Source organism: Ahaetulla prasina, chromosome 1 (genome assembly GCF_028640845.1).
Source record: "Ahaetulla prasina isolate Xishuangbanna chromosome 1, ASM2864084v1, whole genome shotgun sequence".
Classification (NCBI taxonomy): domain Eukaryota; kingdom Metazoa; phylum Chordata; class Lepidosauria; order Squamata; family Colubridae; genus Ahaetulla; species Ahaetulla prasina.
The window spans coordinates 82,334,107-82,357,987 of NC_080539.1; the positions used below are offsets into that span (position 1 = coordinate 82,334,107).

The 23,881-nt window shown below is 37.1% G+C and overlaps 1 protein-coding gene across 2 annotated transcripts; it reads right to left on the minus strand.

The window, feature by feature from the left end:
* Positions 1 to 476: 476 nt before the first annotated feature.
* On the minus strand, positions 477 to 20,202 carry EDARADD (EDAR associated via death domain). 2 transcript variants are annotated; one of them, XM_058166022.1, is made up of 6 exons: positions 19,991 to 20,202; positions 18,744 to 18,802; positions 17,306 to 17,345; positions 11,834 to 11,922; positions 8,483 to 8,531; positions 477 to 4,080 (listed from the first exon to the last, which is right to left on the minus strand). In XM_058166022.1, exons 1-6 carry the CDS (start codon positions 20,019 to 20,021, stop codon positions 3,704 to 3,706), a joined length of 645 nt encoding a protein of 214 aa, XP_058022005.1. In that variant the 5' UTR covers positions 20,022 to 20,202; the 3' UTR covers positions 477 to 3,703. The 2 variants fall into 2 exon arrangements, with proteins under 2 accessions (XP_058022005.1, XP_058021996.1); XM_058166013.1 differs by having other exon boundaries at positions 18,744 to 18,805.
* Between the last annotated feature and the right edge of the window lie 3,679 nt (positions 20,203 to 23,881).

A 23,881-nucleotide genomic window follows, 5' to 3' on the forward strand; every position in this document is an offset into this window, starting at 1 on the left:
ATGGGCAATATCGCGCATGCCAGGCAACATGGCTCCATGTGTCACTATGAGCATGCATACCATGGGTTCGCCATTATGGTCTTATTGAATAAATTAAGATTGTTTTACAGGATATATTATTTCACAGAATGATTTGAAATGTGTATTGCTTTGATGTTTACATAATATTGAGGATTAAATGGAAAAGAATTTTTTTAAAAAATAAATATTGCATAAGGGGAAAGGAAGAGGAGGGAATCTATAATGTCTCTCTGTTTATCAGGGGTGTCAAACTCGCAGCCCATGGGTCAGATGCATCATGCGCTGGCCACCCCCATTTTAGCGAAGGGGGGAAAAGTTGCAATGACACAACAGTGTGTCATTGCAAGTTTGACACCTCTGCTATATAGGATCTGCTTGGTTTTAAAATACCTTGCATATCACAAAAAAATAAATTCCTTCCTTGTGAAAGTAAACAAATGGACAGTTGACTGAAAGAGCTTGTAATGGAATGAATTAAGCATTTTAAAATATCTGTTTATATGACTTCTCTGAGATGAAATAAGACAACTAGAAGTGATTGTTCATAAGGTATGTCAATATATATTTTGTGCTAAGAAGAAACCAAAGTCTGTAGATAGCTATCGTGATTCAGAGCTCTTTTGTTTGTAATCACTATATAAGGAGGGAAATATTTCTATACTCAGCGAGCGAGTAAAACTCTGAATTCACTGATCTTCATTTTAATAAATCCCACTATATCCTAAACAGAGTCCAAATTCTAGGGTTGTGCATCTTCTGACAATAGTCTTTTAATGACTGAAATGCATATCTTAAATAGTTACAACAAAGTAGTGTAGAAAAGTAACAGTAACATTCTTAATCAAAACAAAAATAGGATGAAAAAAAATCTTCTAAAACTGTATATCAAAAACATATAACAAACATAACAGATCAATGATACCGGTACATAAACAAAAATGCTTTGAACTCAAATCTATTACAAAAAAGGAATATATTAACAAAATTAGAAGTTTTAAAATACAGCGTACTACTATAGTAGTAATAGAAAGTAATACAGTAATAGAAATGCTTAATTTTCAAGCATAACTCTAAAGAGCTACAACTATATAAAAAAATGTATGGCAATTAAGTATGCTTGAGTTTAGTAGAATAGCCTAAAAGCTCAATTCATCACAAGAATTCTCCCTGATAGCAGCATTTTTACTCCAATTTTTAGAGACGTTTTCAAAAGCGTATCATATCTGAAAATTATATTTCTAATGAAAACCAAGGTCTCTTCACCCTTGAGATAGAAGCTTGTTAGGAAGTACATTTAAGAATTTAGGTTTTAGGACTGAATTCCTTACAATGAAGATCTTGAACTCACATTTTCTTATAAGTTATATTCTAATGCATGTGAGCAACTCTTTTACATTCCAACATACTGTATTTTATTTGCATTTTATGGTTATTTGTAATGAGATCAAACAATGTCTGAGTTTAATATTGAGCTGGCTTTCTGCCCACATTGTTGTGTGCTATAGAAACTAAAGTGTGTTCACAATGCCAAGTGACTCCAATTCATTTAATGATTAATTTCTGATAATATTTCAAGGGTATCCCTGAAATTATTAATAGATAGTTCATACTATTTTATTATAATATTGTAGAGAAGATAAGTGCTTTGTAATACCCTGGAGTAGCACTAGTTCTCAAACTGTCTCTGAAAACATGTTTGAACATATTTTCTAATTGCTAGAGGGAATGAGCAATTCCAATTAATGTAATCACTCTTAAAATATTTTAATATATTATCCACATTTGAGATCTAACCACTTCAATTCAAAGGCAGATAGAGATTCTGCATACTCTGAAAAAAAAGCACCTATCAAGGATTAGATCTTGATAATTCTGTGATATAAGTACACACTGTTCAGAATACTATTTATCTTAAAATGTGATGCTTTATGCGGCACAAATATACTTAATTAGCATGCTGCTTATAATAGTTTCTCTAAAATTATTAAATGAGTTGAAACACAGGTTGTTGCAAACATTAAATGATCAGCTTTTGAATCAATCATCTCAGAAGAGGAAAGGTTTGAATGATCCCTTACATGATAGATAAATTTAAAAATGCAGTCTTAAATCAAGGGAATACATTTCAGAGATTTTGAGACTGCAATTAAGCTGACAATTAATTGTGTCATCCATTAAATAAAGATTTGAAATGAAGTTACAGGTAGATTTCAGAGTTGTGAGATTTTATTTTATTTTTTCTTAAATTTGAGCTTTAAGATCAGTTTGGTGCCAAGGAATTGTTGCCAATTACATGTTCTTTGACTGAAGCATGATCTCCTGCAAGGATCCACAAATGCAAGTTTACATTTTAGTTACCACATATAAAATACTCTAATAGCCTAGTTCTGAAAAAGGAAAACCTTGTTATTGCTATGATAAACTTCCTTGGCCTGCTATCCTCCAGGTGAGTTGGGCTATGAGGACAAACATTCTTGCAGATAAGCACTGCAGTCCAACACATCTGGAAGAAAATGGGCTGAGGAGAAATGGAACTGGGAGCCAAAAACACTTGCTGATCTACCACATATGTGATCTATATTCTACTTTTATTCTGGCTTTAAAATTATGATAGGGGCACTGAAGCTGCATTTGTATATACAAATGGATTAGGTATCTCTTGTCAGCTCCAGATTTTGTCAATATTTGAAAAGAGGCATAATAGAGTATAAAATGCATCTTTCCTCATTGTATTACAATCATTTCTTTCTACACATTTCAACAATACATGCACAAAGTCAGTTGAGTGGTAGTGAACATCACACCAACCAGGCATTGCAAGTTTTGAAAAAGAAATAATTATTACAGCTAGTACGGACTTCAGGAAACTTATATTACCAAAGCAAGAGAAAAGTCTGATAGGAAGGTACTGAGCAAGTGACTATCAGCTTATCAAAGTAAAATCCAGAAAAGCAGTTACAGCACACTGTGCATCAGCATGGCTACTCAAGAGATAAATATAATCACAGGAGGTACCACAATATGACTTTGCCTATGGTGCCAAAATGTCCAGAATTGGCCCTCCTGGAAGATGCCCAACAATGCCAATATCTGATGCTATATTTTTACAATGTATGATTGAAAACATGGCTTATTTCTGTACTGTTCATATATATCTTTGGGTATAAAAGTTCTCCCTTCCAGATGAAGTCATATGAGACTATCCCAGTTCTGATCTGCAGTATCTTCTGCTGGTTTGTTCATGAACAAAGGCGACCTGGAAAGGCGTGGAACAAGACCAAATGCACAAGCACAGGCATGGATTATTCCTTGAAGAGGACCTCCCTTTTCCCTTCTATGTTTAATTTCTATACAATTTCCAGTCAAAGAGAAATACAGGACAAAGACTGCTAAACAGAAGTAAATGATTATGCAGGTATCCTATAGAGCATGCTGATAATTTTCATTGTTTCTCTTATTGCTTCAAAAGTCTGAGCACTGTAGACTTTGACATCTGTGAAAGACTTTGACTTGATTCATAATTAAAGGTCATCCTTATCACTACAAAGGGTAAGTACAGCTTATGCTGTAAAAATAAGAACAGTATAGTGTCCTTTCTCTAGAAAAAAAAAAGATCTATGCGCACCAGAAGCAAAGTCAATCAAACCCCATTCTTGATTTTCCACATTGTCATTTTTCTCCTTTATATGTTTTTCTGATAGGCCCCATGGCCTCTTTTTGGCCATTCCTTCTCCACCCACTTCTGCAGTATTTTTTCAATATCAACTCTTTGATATAATTTACAGAGATCAATCAGCTGCTCCACAGTTCTGTCACTGTTCCGTAACAAAAATTCCAAGGTGGGACTCTGTTGTTTCTGTTCCAGAAAGCATAACTCGTCATAAGTCATTCCCCATTTGCTTGCAAAGTTTCTCCAGTTTTTCACTGTCGGGTGGGATGGATCCAATTTGATCCTCATCATATACAGCAAGTCCTCATCATTTAGAAGGTCACCAATGGTTGGCTGGTGAGATGTACACAAAGAGCAAGAGCCATTTTCTGTACATGAGTTCTTCAAATCTAGAATTACAATTATATTAGGTAGTTATTCCACTGTTTTCTGCTAGATTAAACTCTCTGACATGCTTCAGATGCTTCAGCCTCGTTCATGATGATTTAGACTGTATTCCAATTCGTTTCCCCATTTACCCTTCCTACCTTCCTCTTGTTGCATGTCCATTTGAAGCAAATCTCTCTTCATTCTTAAACTACAGTTTCCCATTTGAAACAATATTCTGGTTATAAAATTGGCTCATTATATCTGCATTGAACTATTGGTTGCTATGTGCTCCCCCAACTAAAGGGGGCATTAATCTTTACTACACAAAGAGCAGATAGGTAATGAAACCCCTTATAAAGTAACATCATGATAATTTATTTTATATCTTTAATATTGTCCCCGCTGGGTAAGATATTGAGAACACCATTATCAGTACACATAAGAGTGGCTTTCTAAGATTGCAAAGAGAAATATTTCTTGAACAAGATGTTTTGAAAATTGAAACTGTTAAGAGGCTGGACCCTGGATGATGTACCTGTAAAATATGTGCTTTAACTATTTTGCCTAAGCCGCCTAAATAAAAAAGCAGGAAGATTATCTTATAATGCAAGGCTATGCAACTTGGGGGAAGGCCAATGTTCTTTATATTTGGCTTTGGAGGGTTGTGCCACTGAGAGCAAAAGGTAAATGTAAGGCTGGTAATTTAAAGCGTTACTTTAAAACTTCAGTCAACCAAAGCAGTGATGAGCAGTAGAGATCAATTTTCATAGGCTCATCTGTTGATGACCATGGTACAGGTAGTCCTCGACTTACAGCAGTTCATTTAATGACCATTCAAAGTTACAACAGCACTAAAAATGGTGACTTATGACTGTTTTTCACACTTATGACTGTTACAGCATCCCCATAGTCATATGATCAAAATCCAGATGCTTGGTAACTGGTTCATATTTATGACGGTTGAAGTGTCCCAGGATCATGCAATCACCTTTTGAGACCTTCTGACAAGCAAAGTCAATAGGGAAACTGGATTCATTTAACAAATGTGTTACTAACTTAACAACTGCAGTGATTCACTTAATAACGGTGGTAAGAAAGGTTGTAAAATGGGACAAAACCCACTTAACAAATGTCTCACTTAGCAACAGAAATCTTGGGCTCAATTGCGGTCGTAACTCAGGGACTACCTGTATTGTAATTTGAAATACTGGTATAACAGGAGTAAACAGTCATGAATATGACTTAACAGATGCAATGAAAGAAAAAAAAAATCTGGTATGCCAGTGAAACTAAGAAAAATATGACAGATTTCAATGCAAATGATCTCAACTTGGAGAGTGGAATATGGAGGCTTTTAAGGAGAAAGAATCTGTATGTAAAAACCAATGTTTTTAAAAATCAAACTAGTGCAAACTAGTATGATATAGACTGGTGGGTCTGTCTGAAAGTAGAAAAAATGGTATCTAGGAGAAGATATTACTGTATTCCATAAGATTATATGAATGAATGGAGGAAAGGAATTTGGAGAGTACTGTACAGGAAAAGTTATGAGGTGATTTGGAAAACCAAGTATGAATTATAATAGAAGTATGAATAACGAGGCTTGTTGGATCAAAGATGTGAAAAAGCTGTGAAGAAAAAGAACCATGTAGCAAAATGACATACGCAAAAAATGAGTGTGAAAGGTATTGTATAATTGTACATAAAGAAAAAGGAAATTGCAAAGAATGTAGTTAAAGAGTGCAAGGAACAGTTATGTCAAGAAAAAATGCAAGGTGATTTTGATGACAATAAACAGCAGAATGGAACTAAGAATAAAAACAATGAAATGACTTGGAATGAAAGTGAAGCAAGGAAATGCTGGAATGATTGCTTTAGAGCAGTGATGGCTAATCTTTTTGCCGTTGCGTGCCAAAAGTGGGGGGAGTGCAGGGGGAGGTCACGCATGCACGTGCCCACACCATAATTCAATGTGCCCCGCAATCCCCCTGTGCATGCGCGTGCAACCTGCTTGTGCTCCCCCTGCTTTTGGCACACAAGGGGCCGGATAGCTCAGGCCGGTAAGGCCTGTTATTAAGAACACAAAGCCTGCAATTACTGCAGGTTCAAGCCCGGCCCAAGGTTGACTCAGCCTTCCATCCTTTATAAGGTAGGTAAAATGAGGACCCAGATTGTTGGGGGGGCAATAAGTTGACTTTGTAAAAAAAAAAAAAATACAAATAGAATGAGACTATTGCCTTATACACTGTAAGCCGCCCTGAGTCTTCGGAGAAGGGCGGGGTATAAATGTAAACAAAAACAAAAACAAAAAACAATAGCCCAGTAGGCCCGGTAGGCCCATTTTTCACCCTTCCCAGACTCTAGAGGCTTTCTTGGAGCTTGGGGAGGGCAAAAACGGCCTCCTCCCCCCCCACTCCAGAAACCCTCCAGAGGCCAGAAATGGCCCATTTCCCAACTTCCGGTGGGACTGAAAGGCCCATTTTTCACTCTTCCCAGGCTCCAGAGGTTTTCTAGGAGCCTGGGAGGCAAAACCTCCCCCCCCACTCCCGAAACCCTCCAGAGGCCAGAAATGGCCCATTTCCCAACTTCCGGTGGGACTGAAAGGCCCATTTTTCACTCTTCCCAGGCTCCAGAGGTTTTCTAGGAGCCTGGGGAGGGCAAAAACAGGCCTTCCGGTCCTACCGGAAGTTGGGAAATGGGCCGTTTCCAGCCTCTGGATGGCCTCCACGGGAGTGGGGAAGGCCCCAAAATCAGCTGGCCAGCACACGCATACATGCTGGAGCTGAGCTAGGGCAATGCTCACGTGCCGACAGATATGGCTCTGCGTGCCACCTATGGCACACGTGCCATAGGTTCGCCATCACGGCTTTAGAGATTTGCATTGGTATGTTGTAGAATAGGATTAAAATAAATGCTATAAATGTAAATTGAATATAAATTGAAAAATAATGAGGAGCCAACAATGCAATGAAAACGTTGAAAGACTGTAGGTTTAGATGGTATAACTGGAGATATGTTAAAGTACTATGATTAGATTAGGGAGCAGTGTGCAAATTGATAAACATTCTCAAAAGCAGACAAGTGAGAAGTTTAAAGAAGGAAAGATTATGTATAATGCTATACAACATAGTATATAATTGTGACTGAAGAATGTCATTAAAGCAAAGCTTGTAGCATGTAAAAATATGGTGAGGTTTAGTGAACAGTGGTGATGTAAATGCATATAGTTAGGTTTTTTCTTTTTTTTAATCTCTTTCAATTCTTATCTTTAGTTGCTACTTTACATTCTTTTTTTGTATTTTGCATAATATCGCTTAACCAAAAGGGAATAGTGTAGTATATATGTAAATTCATTTAATGAGAACTAAATTAAACAAATTACATCTACTTAATCTGATTACTTAAGTTTTTTTAAATGTTATTTTCTGCTCATTAAATTTTAAATCACAGTTTCCCCTGAAATATTTTTAGTAAACTATAGTTGGCTTTTATATTGCATCATTCACCTGAGAGTTTCATAGCACATTCTGGAATAGTAGACCATAAACTGTGCATGCAAATACCATTTAATTTTAGACAGTAAATGGTTTCATGACAACTTCAGGAACTGTTTCAGAGACCAGAGACCATATGGCATTTTGGGGCCCTATTTGGCCTCATGCACATAAAGTGTAATCAACTGTCCTTCTAAGAAGCAAAGCAAGCTTCTGGGTATGCACTTGTAAATGAAATACAATAATACCAAACTTTGTTAATTTTGTAATTTCCCCAGGAATGAGTTCCTCCTCATATTGTCATCCCCTTACGTAGACAAATGAATCCAATCTCAATTTTGTGCATATGGACTTCACAAGACAACTTCCTCATTATCATGAAATCATCAAGCATGTTCTTAAAAGCATTTCCCTATATCATCAGAGCACAGAGATGTTGCAATAAAAGGATCTGTCTTATCAACCAGTGTAATGAAAGACTGTTTCTTTCTACAGTAATAATTTCAAGTTATTGAAATTCGAGCTCCTACTTATCGAGCTCCTACTCTTTAGAACGAACTTCCCCCTGGTTTACGCCAATTGCCTGATCTTCGGACCTTTCGCCGTGAGCTGAAAACGCATCTATTCATCCAAGCGGGACTGGCTTAAAAGTTTTATTTCATTTTAATTGGGGTTATTTATGAATTTTAGGGTTTTAAATTGATTGTTTTAAATTTTGGCCATTAATGTATATGCTTGTTTTTAAGTTTTTGTTTTAATGTGTGTATTGTGTGGTTTTATCATTTGGCTGTACACCGCCTTGAGTCCTTCGGGAGAAGGGCGGTATAAAAATCTAATAAAACTAAAACTAAAACTAAGTATCTTACTTACAAAAAAAAAAACCTGGAATCAGGTAGTAAATATATTTTGGAAATATGCAGAAAGTTACCTGTAGGTGAATCACCAGCACTACTTTGAGTGTCATCGTCTTCTTCAGGCTACAAACAAATACAGCCTTGCGTTAATGTCATTTAACTTAATAAATTATGCACCTTGAATTTAGAAAAATGTGTCATTAATATATCTCAAGGTTTGGAAAAGTCGAACCATTAAAAAAAAACCTAAATACTTTGAAGAAGGTGTATTTCTATAGAGGAAGATTATCATAAAAGAGAGGCACTTCATTCCTGAGTTCAGGAGGATTTTATTGTGGTAAAAAAGATTTGAAAAATCTGCAGCAGATGCTTTTGCTACTACAAAAAACCAACACACTTAGATGAAGAGATTTCCCCCCTCCCGCTCTTATTTGCAGCTTTAAAGATGAAAGCAGGTGGGTTTTTTCCCTTGAGATATTTTCAGTAAAGTACAGTTGGCTTTTGTATAGCGTCATTCACCTTTGAGTATCACAGAGCACTCTGTGATACTCAGATCATAAACTGTGCATGCAAATACAGGTAAACTATGTAGTTATATAATATGCTGTAATCAGACACCTTTACTTACCTACACTTAACTGCATTAGTACATCCATTCCAAAGAAGCCACATAGATAATTTATGTGGCAAGGCCATGACAACCATGCATACAATGCCTAATCTGCCTTTTGAGCTTGATCACAATTTGGAGAGAAGGCAGGGAGAAACCTAACACCTTCAACTTAAAACCGTTTACATTCCATGTTTAATTGTACCAGGCTATTATTTTTGCAGTACCAGCTCTGCTAAATGTTGAATACCTTATGCCTAGTTTTCCGAAATATTATACATGGAATAGGATGGTTTTTCCTCTTTTTTCTTTGTATTTCATTTTTTTTAAATTTGTTTAACCTTAGGTGACTTCTTTTAGTTCCAGCAAAGCAGGATGCCAAATTAGTCAAAACGAGGGCCACGTCAGTCTTTAAATGGCTTGGGGTTTTTTTAATTTTATTTTATCATCAAAGATAAAATACAAAACAGAAAAAGAAAAAAAAAAGACTAACAAACATCCAAAATTAAAACAGAGAAAAAACATCTTGTGTACAAATTTAATTCTAATTTTAAACATTAAAAAAAATCCATCCCGGCTGAATGCTGAAAGATACATCAGAAAAATAATATGTTCTCCTCCCTTTACGTAGGGGGTCTACAAATAATAATAAATGTTCCCATCCACTCCAGTCTTTAAATGACATGTAGAATAACAGAATAATTTATTTGGAAGGGACCTTGGGGTTATTCTAGTCCAACCCCCTGCTCAGGCAGGAAGCCCTATCATTACAGTTAAATGGTTGTCCCATCTCTTCTTTAAAACCTCCAGTGTTGGAGTGCCCAGAATTCTGGAGGCACGTAGTTCCACTGTTTTTTACCTCAAAAGAGAGTGAGACAAAGACCCAAAATGAGCACGGTCACTGACAAAATCTAAAATATAATGTGAAAAATACAATTAAAGCAAGCTAAAGAGCTTATTTACTTGAGACTTCAACAGATTATCTAGATTTAAGCATAATATTGAATTAGAATTGTAGTGATGATTCAGTTGGGAAAGTTAGCACAGGAAGGGGAAAGGAGAGAATAACTTGATGAGAGGGAGGTAAAAAGGGCATTATGAGCCCCCATTTGGGACCTGGCAAGGCTGCTGGAGAATCCATGAAATTGACATTTGTTAATCTGAGAATCATTCATCTGGCAACATGATAGTGTGAAATATGGAAAAGCAGGGCCAGTTTTAAAAAGGGAGTATTAGGAAAATAGAGAAGAGACAATAACACAAGTTATAGAAGCAGGAATATAACACAGAGTTAACACTGCAATATATTCATTTTATTTTCAGTGTTAAGACTTAAACAGTATTATTTCATGCACACAAAAGAGAAACTATTAGATGATTTCAATAATCCTGATGTTACCAGAGGAAAAAAATCCTACACTGCAGCTTGTTCACTGAAAAGATTGCAAAGGTAACTAAACTAAGCAATAATTATAAAAATAAAGCTTCTATTTGTCTTAGAATTATAATTTTTATCAGATGCATCCAAATTTTCTTAATTTTTATTCAGTTTGATAATAAAAAAACATTTGACAAATAAAACCAAATTACTGTCTGTTTTTTGGATAGTATGCACCATCCAAAGTGCAATTGTATTGAAAGATTATTAACTATAAAGCATTACATTTAACAATTTTGTTAAAGAAATGCCTCTTCATAAATTGCAAGACCAGACAAAACTACAAATTTGTCTCACATGTGAGGGAAGGTAAGAAAATCCAGTCTTGCCTAAAGGCAGAATATGGATTCTACACATCTATTTCACTACTTAAGGGAAAAGAAAGAAGAGGTTGCAGCCAGAATAAGAATTTGCAATGCTTGACTCCAAAACAGCCAAAAAGGTGTTAAGTAAAATCACTAGAACTCAAAGTAGTATGGTTGCCTTCTACTCCTAAACTGTAATGTGGTGATTGCCTCTGGCTTGGGGCAAAATGTTGAAACCATACAATTGTGGTTTTAACAACAGATGTTTCAATTAGCCTGTGGCATATAGAGATGTATGAATGCGGTCAATAAGTTACCAATGCTGCAAAATTTTCATGCCTAAATGCAAATGCAAAATTTGCATTTCCTCAAGGACTTCTTAGTATAACATGAATCTCCTACCTCTTAAGTTTTTAATTAGGGCCCTCTCTGGATATTTATTTACTAAAATATCATCTACTCTTGTCTATTCTTCCTGCTCTAGACAGTCTACAACATATGGACTAAATCATTAATACAATAAGAAAATCCACCCATAAAACCAAGAAATAATAAACAAAACAATTAAAAACTATTTTTAAAAAACCTGTAGTTGCCATCATGCAAGTCTGAACTCTCTCTTAAAGACTGTTTTCTTGTCTTCTATGATTTGATAGGTGCATTCCTAAATTTGGGGCAAGCTATTTCACAGGGAGGATTTAGTATGAGAAAATCTATCTTGAGTCCCAGCCCCACCAGCCCTGATTTCTTTCAGGGTGGGTACCCAGGGCATCCCTTCTTTATTTGATACTATAGGTTAGGCACATTCTACGTGAAGTAGATGGTTCTGAAGATAACAAGGTGCCAAACTGTAGTATGCCTTTCCTTCACGGAAGGCAAAGAGTATCTAAAATTCAGGATTTTTTTCATGGTGTCTTCTGCCCACTTTCCAGTTTGCACTGAATGTGAAATAAAACTTTCAGCACTGACTTACAGTAAACTGGGGAACAATACTGAAAAATCTAAATGTTGATAAATAACAATAAATAATTATTAACAAATATTCTAATAGGATTAATAACATTTCAATTACCTGGTGTTTCAAGCCAGAATCCGATGTTAGGCTTGTAATGTTAATGGATGAAATTTCCAAAGTCACCTTTTCTGTTTGGTATTCTTCATCTACAAGGCAAATATTCTTCAATGTTAGTTAGGTTTGAAATCTCTTGATCAAAATATTTCTAAAAAGGTTCTGTGATTCAGAAAGATTACAGTGCCAATTCAAATAATATATCAGGGCAAGAAAGAAAGCTGTAATACAGGCATACTGTTCCATTCATAAAATTTAGCATAACCAGTGACGACTTGCCTAAAATTCTACATACCAAAGATTGCAGAAGGAACTAACCTGTGGGCACATTATCAACCATTGGCTTCCAGAAAGGATGTATTGAATGAAAGCCCTGTGTATACACAAAGTAAGGAATTGCTAGTCTCTATTATGCTAATCTTCTTTCACCTGAAATAAAATATCATATATCCCTCTTCCAAACCATTCAATGTATCACACTTGCCTGCTAATCACCAACCAATTACATTAAAGTCATCATTTTACAACTAGCTCCCATATGAGTTGCAATAATTTTTAATGATAACATTTATCTGAAATGTCATGTAACATTTCACTGGCTTCATTCCTGAATATCCAGTTATCATTAACAGGTACAAGAACAAAGGCAGATCTTTTAAATTGCCTGGGTGTGTTCATATACCATAGTTACCCTCATCAAATCCAGAGCAATTTCAGGTCTAAGTATAGCAGAAAGAGGGGAAAGAGGGAAAAAAGGAAAATGAAATTGCTGCTGAGACAAACTTTATAAAGATCAATCTTCCTCAAACTTGCCAGTGTTGGAATTTACTCCAAGAATTCTAAAAATTGTCATGGTGTCTGGGCAATTTTGAGAGCTTTAACTCCAAACATCTGGACAAGCCCAGATCAGGGAAAGATAATGTTAGACTGTAACTTCCAGAATACTCAATCTGCACATCTACATGATACCACTGGAGAAGACAGAGCTAGATCTTCTTTTTATAGTAATGATCTTAAGTCTACCTTCTAATACATGTATTACATTCCGGGTAATTCAATAAATATTAGTTACAATTGTACAAAAACAAAACATTTAAAAAACTTAGTTAGAGAATACTGCTTTATCAGAATAAACATTCATATTTTTATTTGCCATTCCATATATAATGGAAATTACTTCAAAATAATTATCTCTCTTTAACTGATTTCTTTCTTGCTGTTGTTTGGCTGTTTATTGATTGATTTTGGATACCATCCATATTTTTAGAATAAGTTGAGTTGAATTAGCAAGGACCAGATCTAAAACATGACTAAATTTTGTGCTGTATATCTGGACATAAAGTAGTTCCACAATTGCATGAAGAGACTAATGATGTTCCTTCTGCCTTTACTGCTTCACACTGTATTGATTCCTACTTTGGTAGAATCTTCTAACCTCCTGTAGATACTTTCAGTATCAGAATGAAATAAAAAAACAGATGATCCATATACAATCTTTTGATTCCTAGCTAATTCTTGGCGCCCAAACATTCTTCTGTGCTGGATGTCAGAGAAAGTATATATTGTTATTGCTTACCCATTGCTGTCTTATAAGTGTGCTTCAAATGTTCATGTACTGTATGCCTTTAAACATATAAGTGGCAAATATGGAAGGATTCCAAACAGAATCCTCTAGAAGTGATACTTTGAGTAAGAAGCATGCCATCAGTATTATTACTTATTCCCTCAATTTCAGTAGCTGGTCATGTAAGATTAATGGAAACTCAGTACCTTAAGTAGACCCTTAGATCTCTAAGGGTGGAAGAATTGCACGAATGTATAAATTATATTCATAACTTGCAAAAAATCACCAAAAGGCCCAACTTCTGAAATAAAGCAAAAGTCTAGGATACATGGCTCTGAAAGATGAACTGAGTTTAAATCACAAGGAACAAGTTACTGATGTGGGATATTTCCAGATAACTACCAGTACTTCCATATGCTTAAGATAGATTCATGAGGCAAAAAATAGTATTCAGTGGAGAATTCCAAGTACTGCAAAGCATAAGAATTCACCTGATGGAGATGTAAAAGAATATATATCTAATCCTCAAAGAAGTAGAGGTAAAACTTTCAACAAAGTGACTTTATAAAATGTCTCAGCCCTGATAAACGACTTTAGGTTGTAGAGATCCAAGGTAGTTAACACCCTTTATCTTTCTTCTCAACCAAGAAATTTCAAGAACATTATAACTGCTCCTTTGAATATGAATTCCTGAAATTCCAAGCACCACAGAGAAGATGAGGGATAAGTGAATTATTCCCACTTATAGCTGAGCATTGAACTTAGTGGCATAATATATACAGTATGTCCTATGATCATACACAGAAATTCATAGGACTGTAGTGTTTTCTTAAACTGACAAATGTATATAGTAGTAAACATCACAAATAAAACATCATCAAACAATGTTATAGAGCACTGCGTACCAACTAGATATAAGAACAGTTTTTTCCTGAACATCATCACGCTGCTAAACAAATAATTCCTTCAACACTGTCAAACTATTCACATTAGGTTGCATTACTATTGCTATTGGTCTTCTCATTGTTCCTGTAGTCCATTTCCTCCCACCTGTGACTGTAATACTGTAACTTGTTGCTTGTATCCTTGTGATTTACATTGATATTGTTTCCTAGTATGATTTGATTGCTTATTGTACCATATGAATGTCATTGGCTGTTGTGCCCTGTGATTCTTGACAAGTGTATCTTGTCTTTTTATGTATACTGAAAGCATATGCACCAAAGACAAATTTCTTGTGTGTCCAATCACACTTGGACAATAAAAAATTCTATTCTATTCTATTCTATTCTATTCTATTCTATTCTATTCTATTCTATTCTATTCTATTCTATCATGAGCTTAGGAGAAGGAACAATATTTACAAAAATTGTACAACATACTGTACAACATAAATGGAACAGAAATTAATCCATGCTGTGTGCCCTTTGCAGATTAAAAATAGAACTGGCAGGATAGGTGTGGTAAATCAGCATCCAAAGTAATCTGGAACCAGGCTTTTTTAAAATCTTTGTAAATAAATAAACCAGAAGCCTAAACATCTGCAAGATCAAATGGAATATTAGATCATCCATACCCTTTGAGTGAATAATCCCCATATCTAATGACATGGATAATTGCAGTAAAATGAAATTTGCTTTCTAACACCAATGCAGTGTACTAATTGCCTACATTCAGGTGCACTGTGATTAAGGTTGTTTGTTCTGAGGAGGGAGAAGATGAGATGGAATGTTGATACCGAACCTCAAACAAACTTGGCTCACCACCCCCATGAGGTGGTATCAAAACTGGAAGATGGGCCCAGATAAAAAGCTATCATGCCTCAGTTGGCATGTTGCAAGAAAGAAGTTTGATGGTCCAGGCTGCATGACTTGATTACACATCGTGTAAAAGGTAGTGGTATTGCCTGTTAATGAAACTGCTAAATCTCCTATAGAGTAGGTGATGACTTTAATAGCATGAGGAGGCACTGGAAACAATTATCACAAATTACGTTGTACCATATGAAATAAGATAGACACAACAGTGATTGGTCTCATTCAAGACAATGACGAATCTGCATATAGACGAGAGGTCGAACGACTAGCCTTATGGTGCAACCAAAACAATCTGGAACTGAACACACTCAAAACCGTAGAAATGGTGGTAGACTTTAGGAGAAACCCTTCCATACTTCCACCTCTCACAATACTAGAAAACACAGTATCAACAGTAGAAACCTTCAAATTTCTAGGTTCTATCATATCGCAAGATCTAAAATGGACAGCTAACATCAAAAACATCATTAAAAAAGGACAGCAAAGAATGTTCTTTCTGCGCCAACTCAGTAGCTCAAACTGCCCAAGGAGCTGCTGATTCAGTTCTAGAGAGGAATTATTGAGTCTGTCATTTGCACCTCTATAACTGTCTGGTTCGGTTCTGCAACCCAACAAGAAAAACACAGACTTCAGAGGATAATTAGAACTGCAGAAAAAATAATTGCTACCAACCTGCCTTCCATTGAGGACCTGTATACTGCACGAATCAAGAAGAGGGTTGTGAAAATATTTGCAGATCACTCGCATCCTGGACATAAACTGTTTCAACTCCTACCCTCAAAACGACGCTATAGAGCACTGCACACCAGAACAACTAGACACAAGAACAGTTTTTCCCCGAAGGCCATCACTCTGCTAAACAAATAATTCCATCAACACTGTCAGACTATTTACTGAATCTGCACTACTATTAATCGTTTCATAGTTCCCATCACCAATCTCTTTCCACTTATGACTGTACGACTATAACTTGTTGCTGGCAATCCTTATGATTTATATTGATATATTGACCATCAATTGTGTTGTAAATGTTGTACCTTGATGAACGTATCTTTTCTTTTATGTACACTGAGAGCATATGCACCAAGACAAATTCCTTGTGTGTCCAATCACACTTGGCCAATAAAAAAAAATATTCTATTCTATAGGCATTCTGACAGTGGAGATAGAAAACATCTATCATCACCAGAGATTTTATGATTGGGAAAGTTTACAAATATATTAAATTAATAAAAACATTGATTGTGGCACTGACTGACTCAATACAGAGAATATGAGAACAGAAACTCCTACAGGTAAGAGAAGCAGAAGAAATCTGATCTTAGTTCTGAGGAGAAGTAGCATGGGTGGTGAAATTGGGTCCTTCAGGGTAGGTAGTTGACTATCTCCCTTATAGGATTATTTTACAAATAACTCAAGGCAGCTAACCAATGGTGGGATTCAGATTGAGCGAATTGGTAGTGGCTACTGCAGGAGGCTCCACCCATCCATTCGGACGTAATGTGCGAGCTCTGCATGTGTGCAGAAGGCCATGTGCATGTGCAGATGAGGTGCATGCAAGCAAAGCGAGCACGCTCACATTTGTGAACCAGTAGGGAAGGTAACTGAATTCCACCGCTGCAGCTAACATATCCAATACTTCTTCCTCCTGCTATTTTCTCCACAACAATAACCCTCTGAGGTGAGTTGGGCTGAGAGAGTGACTGGACCAAGGTCACCCAGCCATCTTTTATATCTAAGGCAGGACTAGAATTCACAATCTCCTGGTTTCTAGCCCACTGCTTTAACCATTAGACTGAACTATATCTCTGGTGATAGAATTGAGCTACTAAGGTAAAAATAAACGACGGAGAGAAAACTGTAAGATATTTTCTTAATTGGTGACTTCTTGACCTTAGAAGATTTTGAAGGTCTCAGAGTTAATAAAAGTTGGGAATTTCAGCAGATATATTTGGAGTCAGTTCTAGAAAATTATGAAGTCTATGAAGGGACATACAGTAATAGATTCACTATTGTGCCATATCTAATCAAGTTTCATATTACAATATTTTTTTTTAAATAAGAACTGTAGTCATTGTCGTTTTCTATTTTTACCTTTGGGTAATGCTGTATCTTGGACAGGATACTTTTCTATCTGTTCAGACAAAAAGAAGAAGCATATTTTTAAACAATTATTTTAGATACATTTTGAAACACCAATTATTTTGACCTATTAAGTTCTTTGTTCTACTGAATTTGTAACCTTCCAAGCCAAATACAGTCTCCCAGCTGTTCACTGAGCTTGCCAAGTATTCAACAATTCACATACAGTATTTATCCAGTCCCAAGCAGGACTAAGGAATCGATGAAGATTTATCAAGTCCCTTATCTGAAAGTTTAGCAGAAATTATGAAAAACTTGGGATGGGTCTGCCAGTAAAGGTGGCAATATCTCACCAGATCTTCCTTCCATAATTTGATTCAGAATCTTTTCCCTAAATGGTTTTCAACACTTTCATCCCTATAAGATTATGAAGGAAATACTTCTGAAGCAAATTATGCTTGAGGACAAACTTCATTAAGGATTCATGACACTAGTACAAATAATAAAACCACTACAGGGGTTCTCAAACAAATCTTGGATAATGACTCCAACTGTATCTCTCACCACCAAAGTTTTCTGGGTACAACTCTTTTTTTATCCACACAAACCAATGGAAGGAATCCTCATTTGCCCATCTCTGAATCAACAGAACAAGCTAAATATGAATCACTGATTAGTTATGGTCATTTTCCTACTTGATTACAGAGATTAACACATACTACCTGTTTTGTTTCTAGTTGTTACCATTTCAAGTAGTTTCATCAAAAATAGCTGGTTGTCGCATAAAAGAAGAGTGCACTATGGTAGCATCACTCATTCTTTATAGAGACATATGTAACTGGATGGAACAGGCATTAACTTCCCACTACAACACTTTCTTATTATTAAAAAACAGTCAGAATTCTATAGCTTTTAGAAGTCTGAAACTCAGAAGTAACTTAACTAAATATTCTCTTCCATAGCACTGTATGCCATAGAGAGATGCTATTTGTGTGGCAAGCTAACTAACTATTTGGGAAGATCATAAAGGAAATGTTGGGTTGTCATGTCCTTAGACTTATTTCAGAGCCTGTATCTTGTCACATCTTAATCACCAAACTTTTCTGTGAGTATGTACAATAATAGCAACCAACAAGTAAAATAAGTAAATTAATGATCTAGTTAGTGGAAGTAATGTTTCCTTTGAATCAGTCTCAACTTCTGATAGCTTCATGGAAATATATCCATGTAGTTTTATTTGTAACATAAAAATGTTGCCAATACCTTCTAGTAGGATGTTTGTTCAACTTCCCATTGTAGTCCACAATCCTTGCATTTTCTGGTAACCCTCATCCAAATGTTAACCAGCTCTCACTCTGCTTATCTTTTCAAACTTAGTCAAGGTAAGTAGGTAGAATCACTTAGGTGGGCAACTAGCACTTCAACATATTCACAAAATTACAGTACTTACATTTTCTGAGGATAAAGTGCTAGGGTCAGTGTCTTCTACTGGTTCTTTAGTGGCGTGATCTGCTGGAAACAAGCCAAAAAGGGGCTTAAGCTTACAGTCATCAACATTTTAGAGATATTTATTTATCTGTACTTTAATTACTTAATAATTACATACTCAGTCAGTTTGCTGCAAACCCCACAACAGAGGTTCACATTCTGGTTTATCTCAATTGGGTAAGCAATTCTAAAGAAAATGGCTTGCTCTTGTATGTTCTTACATACATGATCATGTGTCAGTTCAAATATAACAACCTTGCTCAATAAACAATAGTCTAAAAGCCATATTAAATTTTAAAAACCAGGAAATTTTAATTACATAGTTTTTTATTATATAGGTTTTAGTTTACATTAACTTTTTAAACTATTTGAATATATAAAAATCAGCATAAAACATATTGAAGCCATTTAAGTTGTTCATTCACCTTTCAGTTACACTATGTATTTCAGTTTTCAACAAGTTCTATAAAAAGGGAGTCAGTTATCCTATTTAAATACTGGATTCTCCTCCTAAAATGTGCAAATTATATCTTTTTTTCAACTTTAAAATTCACAAAAGTTATAGCATAAGGCAACTTTTTATAACAATTTTGCTACACTTCAGAGGGATGCTGCAGGGCTTAATTTATTTAGCACTTGAGTGAATGATTCATCAGACTTTGAGAATATGAGGCACTCCAAAAAGACTTTAAAAAAAACACAAAACTCAAAAGTCGTTCTCAATACAAAGCCCAAAATATGAAGAAGGGGAGTCTTTTCAAAACCGAATCCGGGTGCCTCTTGTCCTTATAGTACGCGGCGGGTAATTTCGAGGAAGAGAATCTCAAGTCGGACAAGTCAGGGGACAAAGACTTTCATCTAAGAAGAACCCTGCCTTTGGCAAAAATAGCAAAGGAGCAATGCAAATATTCATACTAATAATATGAGAGGCAGAGTGAAAGCTGCTCGCCTGTGGCGGAATCCCGCCAACGAAGAGCAGCTCCCCAGAGCCGGTGGGAGGATCAGTGTCCACCCAGGGAATCTCTGCCCGCCCCCCTCCTCTCCCCCCGGCACTGCAAAGGCCACTCCAGGGTCCCGCCTCCCTTGCTCTGCCCGGCCCTCTTTCCGGTGCCCGCGGTCCCCGTCCGCAAAGCCCACCGCTCTCGTGCCTCTGCCTGCACCGGGGCGCGGGCGCCCGTTGCCGGAGACTTAGGCGAGGCAGGTTTTTACCTTCGGGCAGAGCGATGGCGGGAGAAGCCATTGGGGGCCAGGAGGTCGGGCAAGCCGCGGCGAGCTGGAGGGCTTTGGCACCTGCGATGGGCCCGCCGTTTCCCGCTCGGACCCTCTCCTACTCCTACTTCCTAGTTAGCGATCGCTGGACGCTTCTGCGCTTCCCCCTCCTGTAGGGTGAGAGGAACCTTGGAAGGGAGCGGAAGCGGCAGGTAAAGCCCGAACGAGCAGGGGAAGAAGCCTGTGCGGGGCGGGGGAGATACGCTTTCCCCACCCCTCAAAGCCACGGCGGTCTGCCTAAGCGTGTTTTTTCTTCCAGGCTTTTTCGAGCTCGATGGGGCGACTTCTCCAAAAACATGCGTGGCCCCTAAAAAAATGTCTTGTAGCATCCGTTTGTCGAGGCAAAGCGGAGAATCTTGTAGATTCTTCACTCGGAGGAGTAAAATTCAGGAGTAGAAATAGCCAGGGAAAACAATCCCTCCTTTTGATAAAAGTACAGGTAGTCCTCGACTTACAGCAATTCACTTAGTGACCGTTCAAAGTTACAACGGCACTGAGAAAAGTGACTTATGACCATTTCTCACGCTTACGACCGATGCAGCATCCCCATGGTCACGTGAGTTACATTCAGATCTTGACAACTGACTCACTTTTATGATGGTTGTAGCGTCCCAGAGTCCTGTGATTCTCTTTTGCGACCTTCGGACAAGGGAAGCTTAACAATTGTTTTACTAGTTTAAGAACTGCAGTGATTCACTTAATAAATGTGGCGAGGAAAGTTGTAAAATGGAGCAAAACTCATTGAACAAATTTCTCACATAAATTTTGGGCTCAGTTGTGGTCATATATTGAGGACTACCCATATATGAAGTGTTATCATTGTTAATCTTTAACACTGGATAATGTTATAAAATCTGTTTGCTTAGTCTGTGGCCTGAAACATATCTGTGACTAAGATCTCAGTGATCTGGCTGAGTTGAGTTCTTAGTAGGCATAAGACTATGTTGTAAGAAATGTAAGAACCTTTCAAAAATAAACTTTTTAGAGCATACTTAGAGTTTGCGATTGAAATACCTGCCTACAGGGCTTGTAATTTTAAATATTTCTGCTTACACTGGTTTTTCCCAAAAGTATTTGATAGCATTCTCACACATTGAGAACAATGTTTCTCAAAACATTGATTTCATATAGATGATTAATAATTCTAAAGATTATTTTATCAGCATCAAATAAAATATATAATACATCGTGCAAGCAAATGGTCATTAATACAAGCCTGATAATTTGCAGCCATAAGGCCTTTCTGAACTGAAATGCTGTCCTCTCATCCTTGAGTTGGAAAAAACTCTCCCAGCATAAATTTGCTATCTCTATTGATAGAAGACTTGCAGATAATATTTCAAATCACTGCAAACCTCTGATTTCCTTCAAGTTAAAGGTTGGCACAGTCTTCTATATATCCTGGGGCTACACTTGATACAAGAGAAAATGTCATTTCAGCTAAGGACTTAAGGCTGTCTCAGTTATGAACACAATGTCATGAGAACATAGCTGAAAAAAGATGTTTCCAGTGAATTATGTATGCCAGGGATGAAATCCAGCAGGTTTTGACAGGTTCTGGAGAACCGGCAGCGGAAATTTTGAGCAGTTCGGAGAACCGGCAAATACCACCTCTGGCTGGCCCCAAAGTGGGGTAGAATGGATGATATCCTTCCCCCTGGAGTTGGGTAGGAATGGAGATTTTGCAGTATTCTTCCCCTGCCATGCCCACCAAGCCACGCCCACAGAACCGGTAGTAAAAAAAATTGGATTTCACCACTGATGTATGCCATGATTATGTGCAAGTGGAGAAAGGCCCTACAATTCTTTCTGAAACTTGCTTCTCAGGGTTATCACATTGTGCTAGTAACATTTCCAAGGTCTTGTCTGGTAAAAAAGGTTCAGTCTTTGTTCTCCAACCAGAATTTAAAGTAGGTTGCATGCTGAAACATACCTGGAATAGTGTGATCAGAAGACCAGAAGTAAAATATGATGCATTGTTTCATGTAAGTTTACATACTTATTAAGATTAATTCATATCTTAATTTCCCAAGAGACCCAGGTAAAGATTTTTTTAAAAAGTTTAGAAGTTAGTATCTAGAAAACTTTTCTGTAATAAAGCAATTTTCAATAACTGGAACACTTCCTATTTCCTATTGTGCTGTTACATTGTATGCAAAATAATTTTCAAATCAAACCGAGTTACTAGTGCCTAGTAAGCATTAGACACTGAGTCAATTGAAAGACAGAAGTAGTTTTTTTCCCCTTCATCCCCATCTCCTACTATACCCTGAAGGATATACACAGCAACACAACTAGGAAAATTAATGAAAACCACACTATTTAGAGACCTTTATTACCAGATACTATTTCTATGATTCTTGTTCTGCCTATTACAGTGATAGTTAACCTTTTCTATGCTGAGTGCCTAAAGTGTGCACGTACACGCATGCATACGTGCCTGAACCCCTGCATGCGCCCTGGGGGCCTCACACCCCATTTTGGCTTCCAGGTTGGTGCAGGAGGCTTTCCAGGCCCAAAATGGGGTGCAGGGGGCCTCACGCAGCCCCCCCCTGCCCCATTTTGGGTCTGGAAATCCTCCTGCATCCCCCCTGCACATGTGCCCCACCTTCCTGCACATGGACACGCACATCCGCCACATGCCCCCCCTCTCATACACGGCAGACACCCGAAGACCAGCTGGCCAGCACGAGGTGCATGTGCAGTGGAGCTAGTCTGAGGTGACAGCTGGTGTGCCATAGGTTCACCATCATGGGCCTATTGTATCTTACTCATATATGCCATAATGGTTTGCAAAAATCCAAGTAACCATATGATGGCACTAAACAACTGCAGATTTATTTATCTTTTTGATAGACCTGGCTCATGGATCTACCACATATGTACCCTGGGCCACAGTGACTGATGGCGCCATCTCCTGCTGATAAGAAACTTTGCATTTTTAGAATGATTCAAAAGGAGAATCATTGGCATTGGCTTTGGTGTCCTAGGCCGGTGCCTACTCAACCGTAGCCTGAAGCCAGCACAGCTCTTTGTTATTAGCTAGTAATTGTCTGGATGTTTACAGCTTTGCTGCGATAGCCCTACTGAAATATTTCTGGAGATGCAATAAGTTTTGAACACAAAACTTAGTTCTCTTGAATATTCTTCTGCTCCATTACAAATGTCCCAGATGAGTGTTGCATAGGATTACAACCTAAATGAACTTATTTGAAAAACATTTATAGAAATTGTTATTACGTAATGTAGTCTTCATGAGATAATTGTTTCTGCTCCTGCTTTCTCTATTCAATAAATGGTAAGCCAAAGGAATAAGTTATATATTTCTTTATTATAAATGCCACGTCTTTCATCTTTTTTTATAACAGCTGCAAATGGAAATATTTTAATCATTTCTCTATTTTATGCACTTTCTAAGTCATGAAGGTGCTCATTGATCTTTATAATTTCCTTTTTTAAAAAAGAGAGTCATATTATTTCCTCATTCAATTCATTTACAATGGTAACCTGAGCATTGGAAAACAATAATATAAAACCTCTGAAAGTCAAGAAATCTTATGAATAGCAGTTCCCACTTTTCATTGTGGTTTGGAGATATCATTTTTCCATCTGCAAAATTATAGGATCTATCCTGGATAGATCATGGGTCCTCAGCCTCTGGTCCCAGGACCGACACTGGTCAACGGAGTTCCAGAAACCGTGCCCTACAAACAAGTAAAGCCCCATCCATGGGATGCAGACAGCATACGAAACAGCACCCCCTCTGGTCTGCAGGAAAACCTCTCTCCATCAAACTGTCCCTTGTGCCCAAAAGGTTGGGAGTCCCTGCTC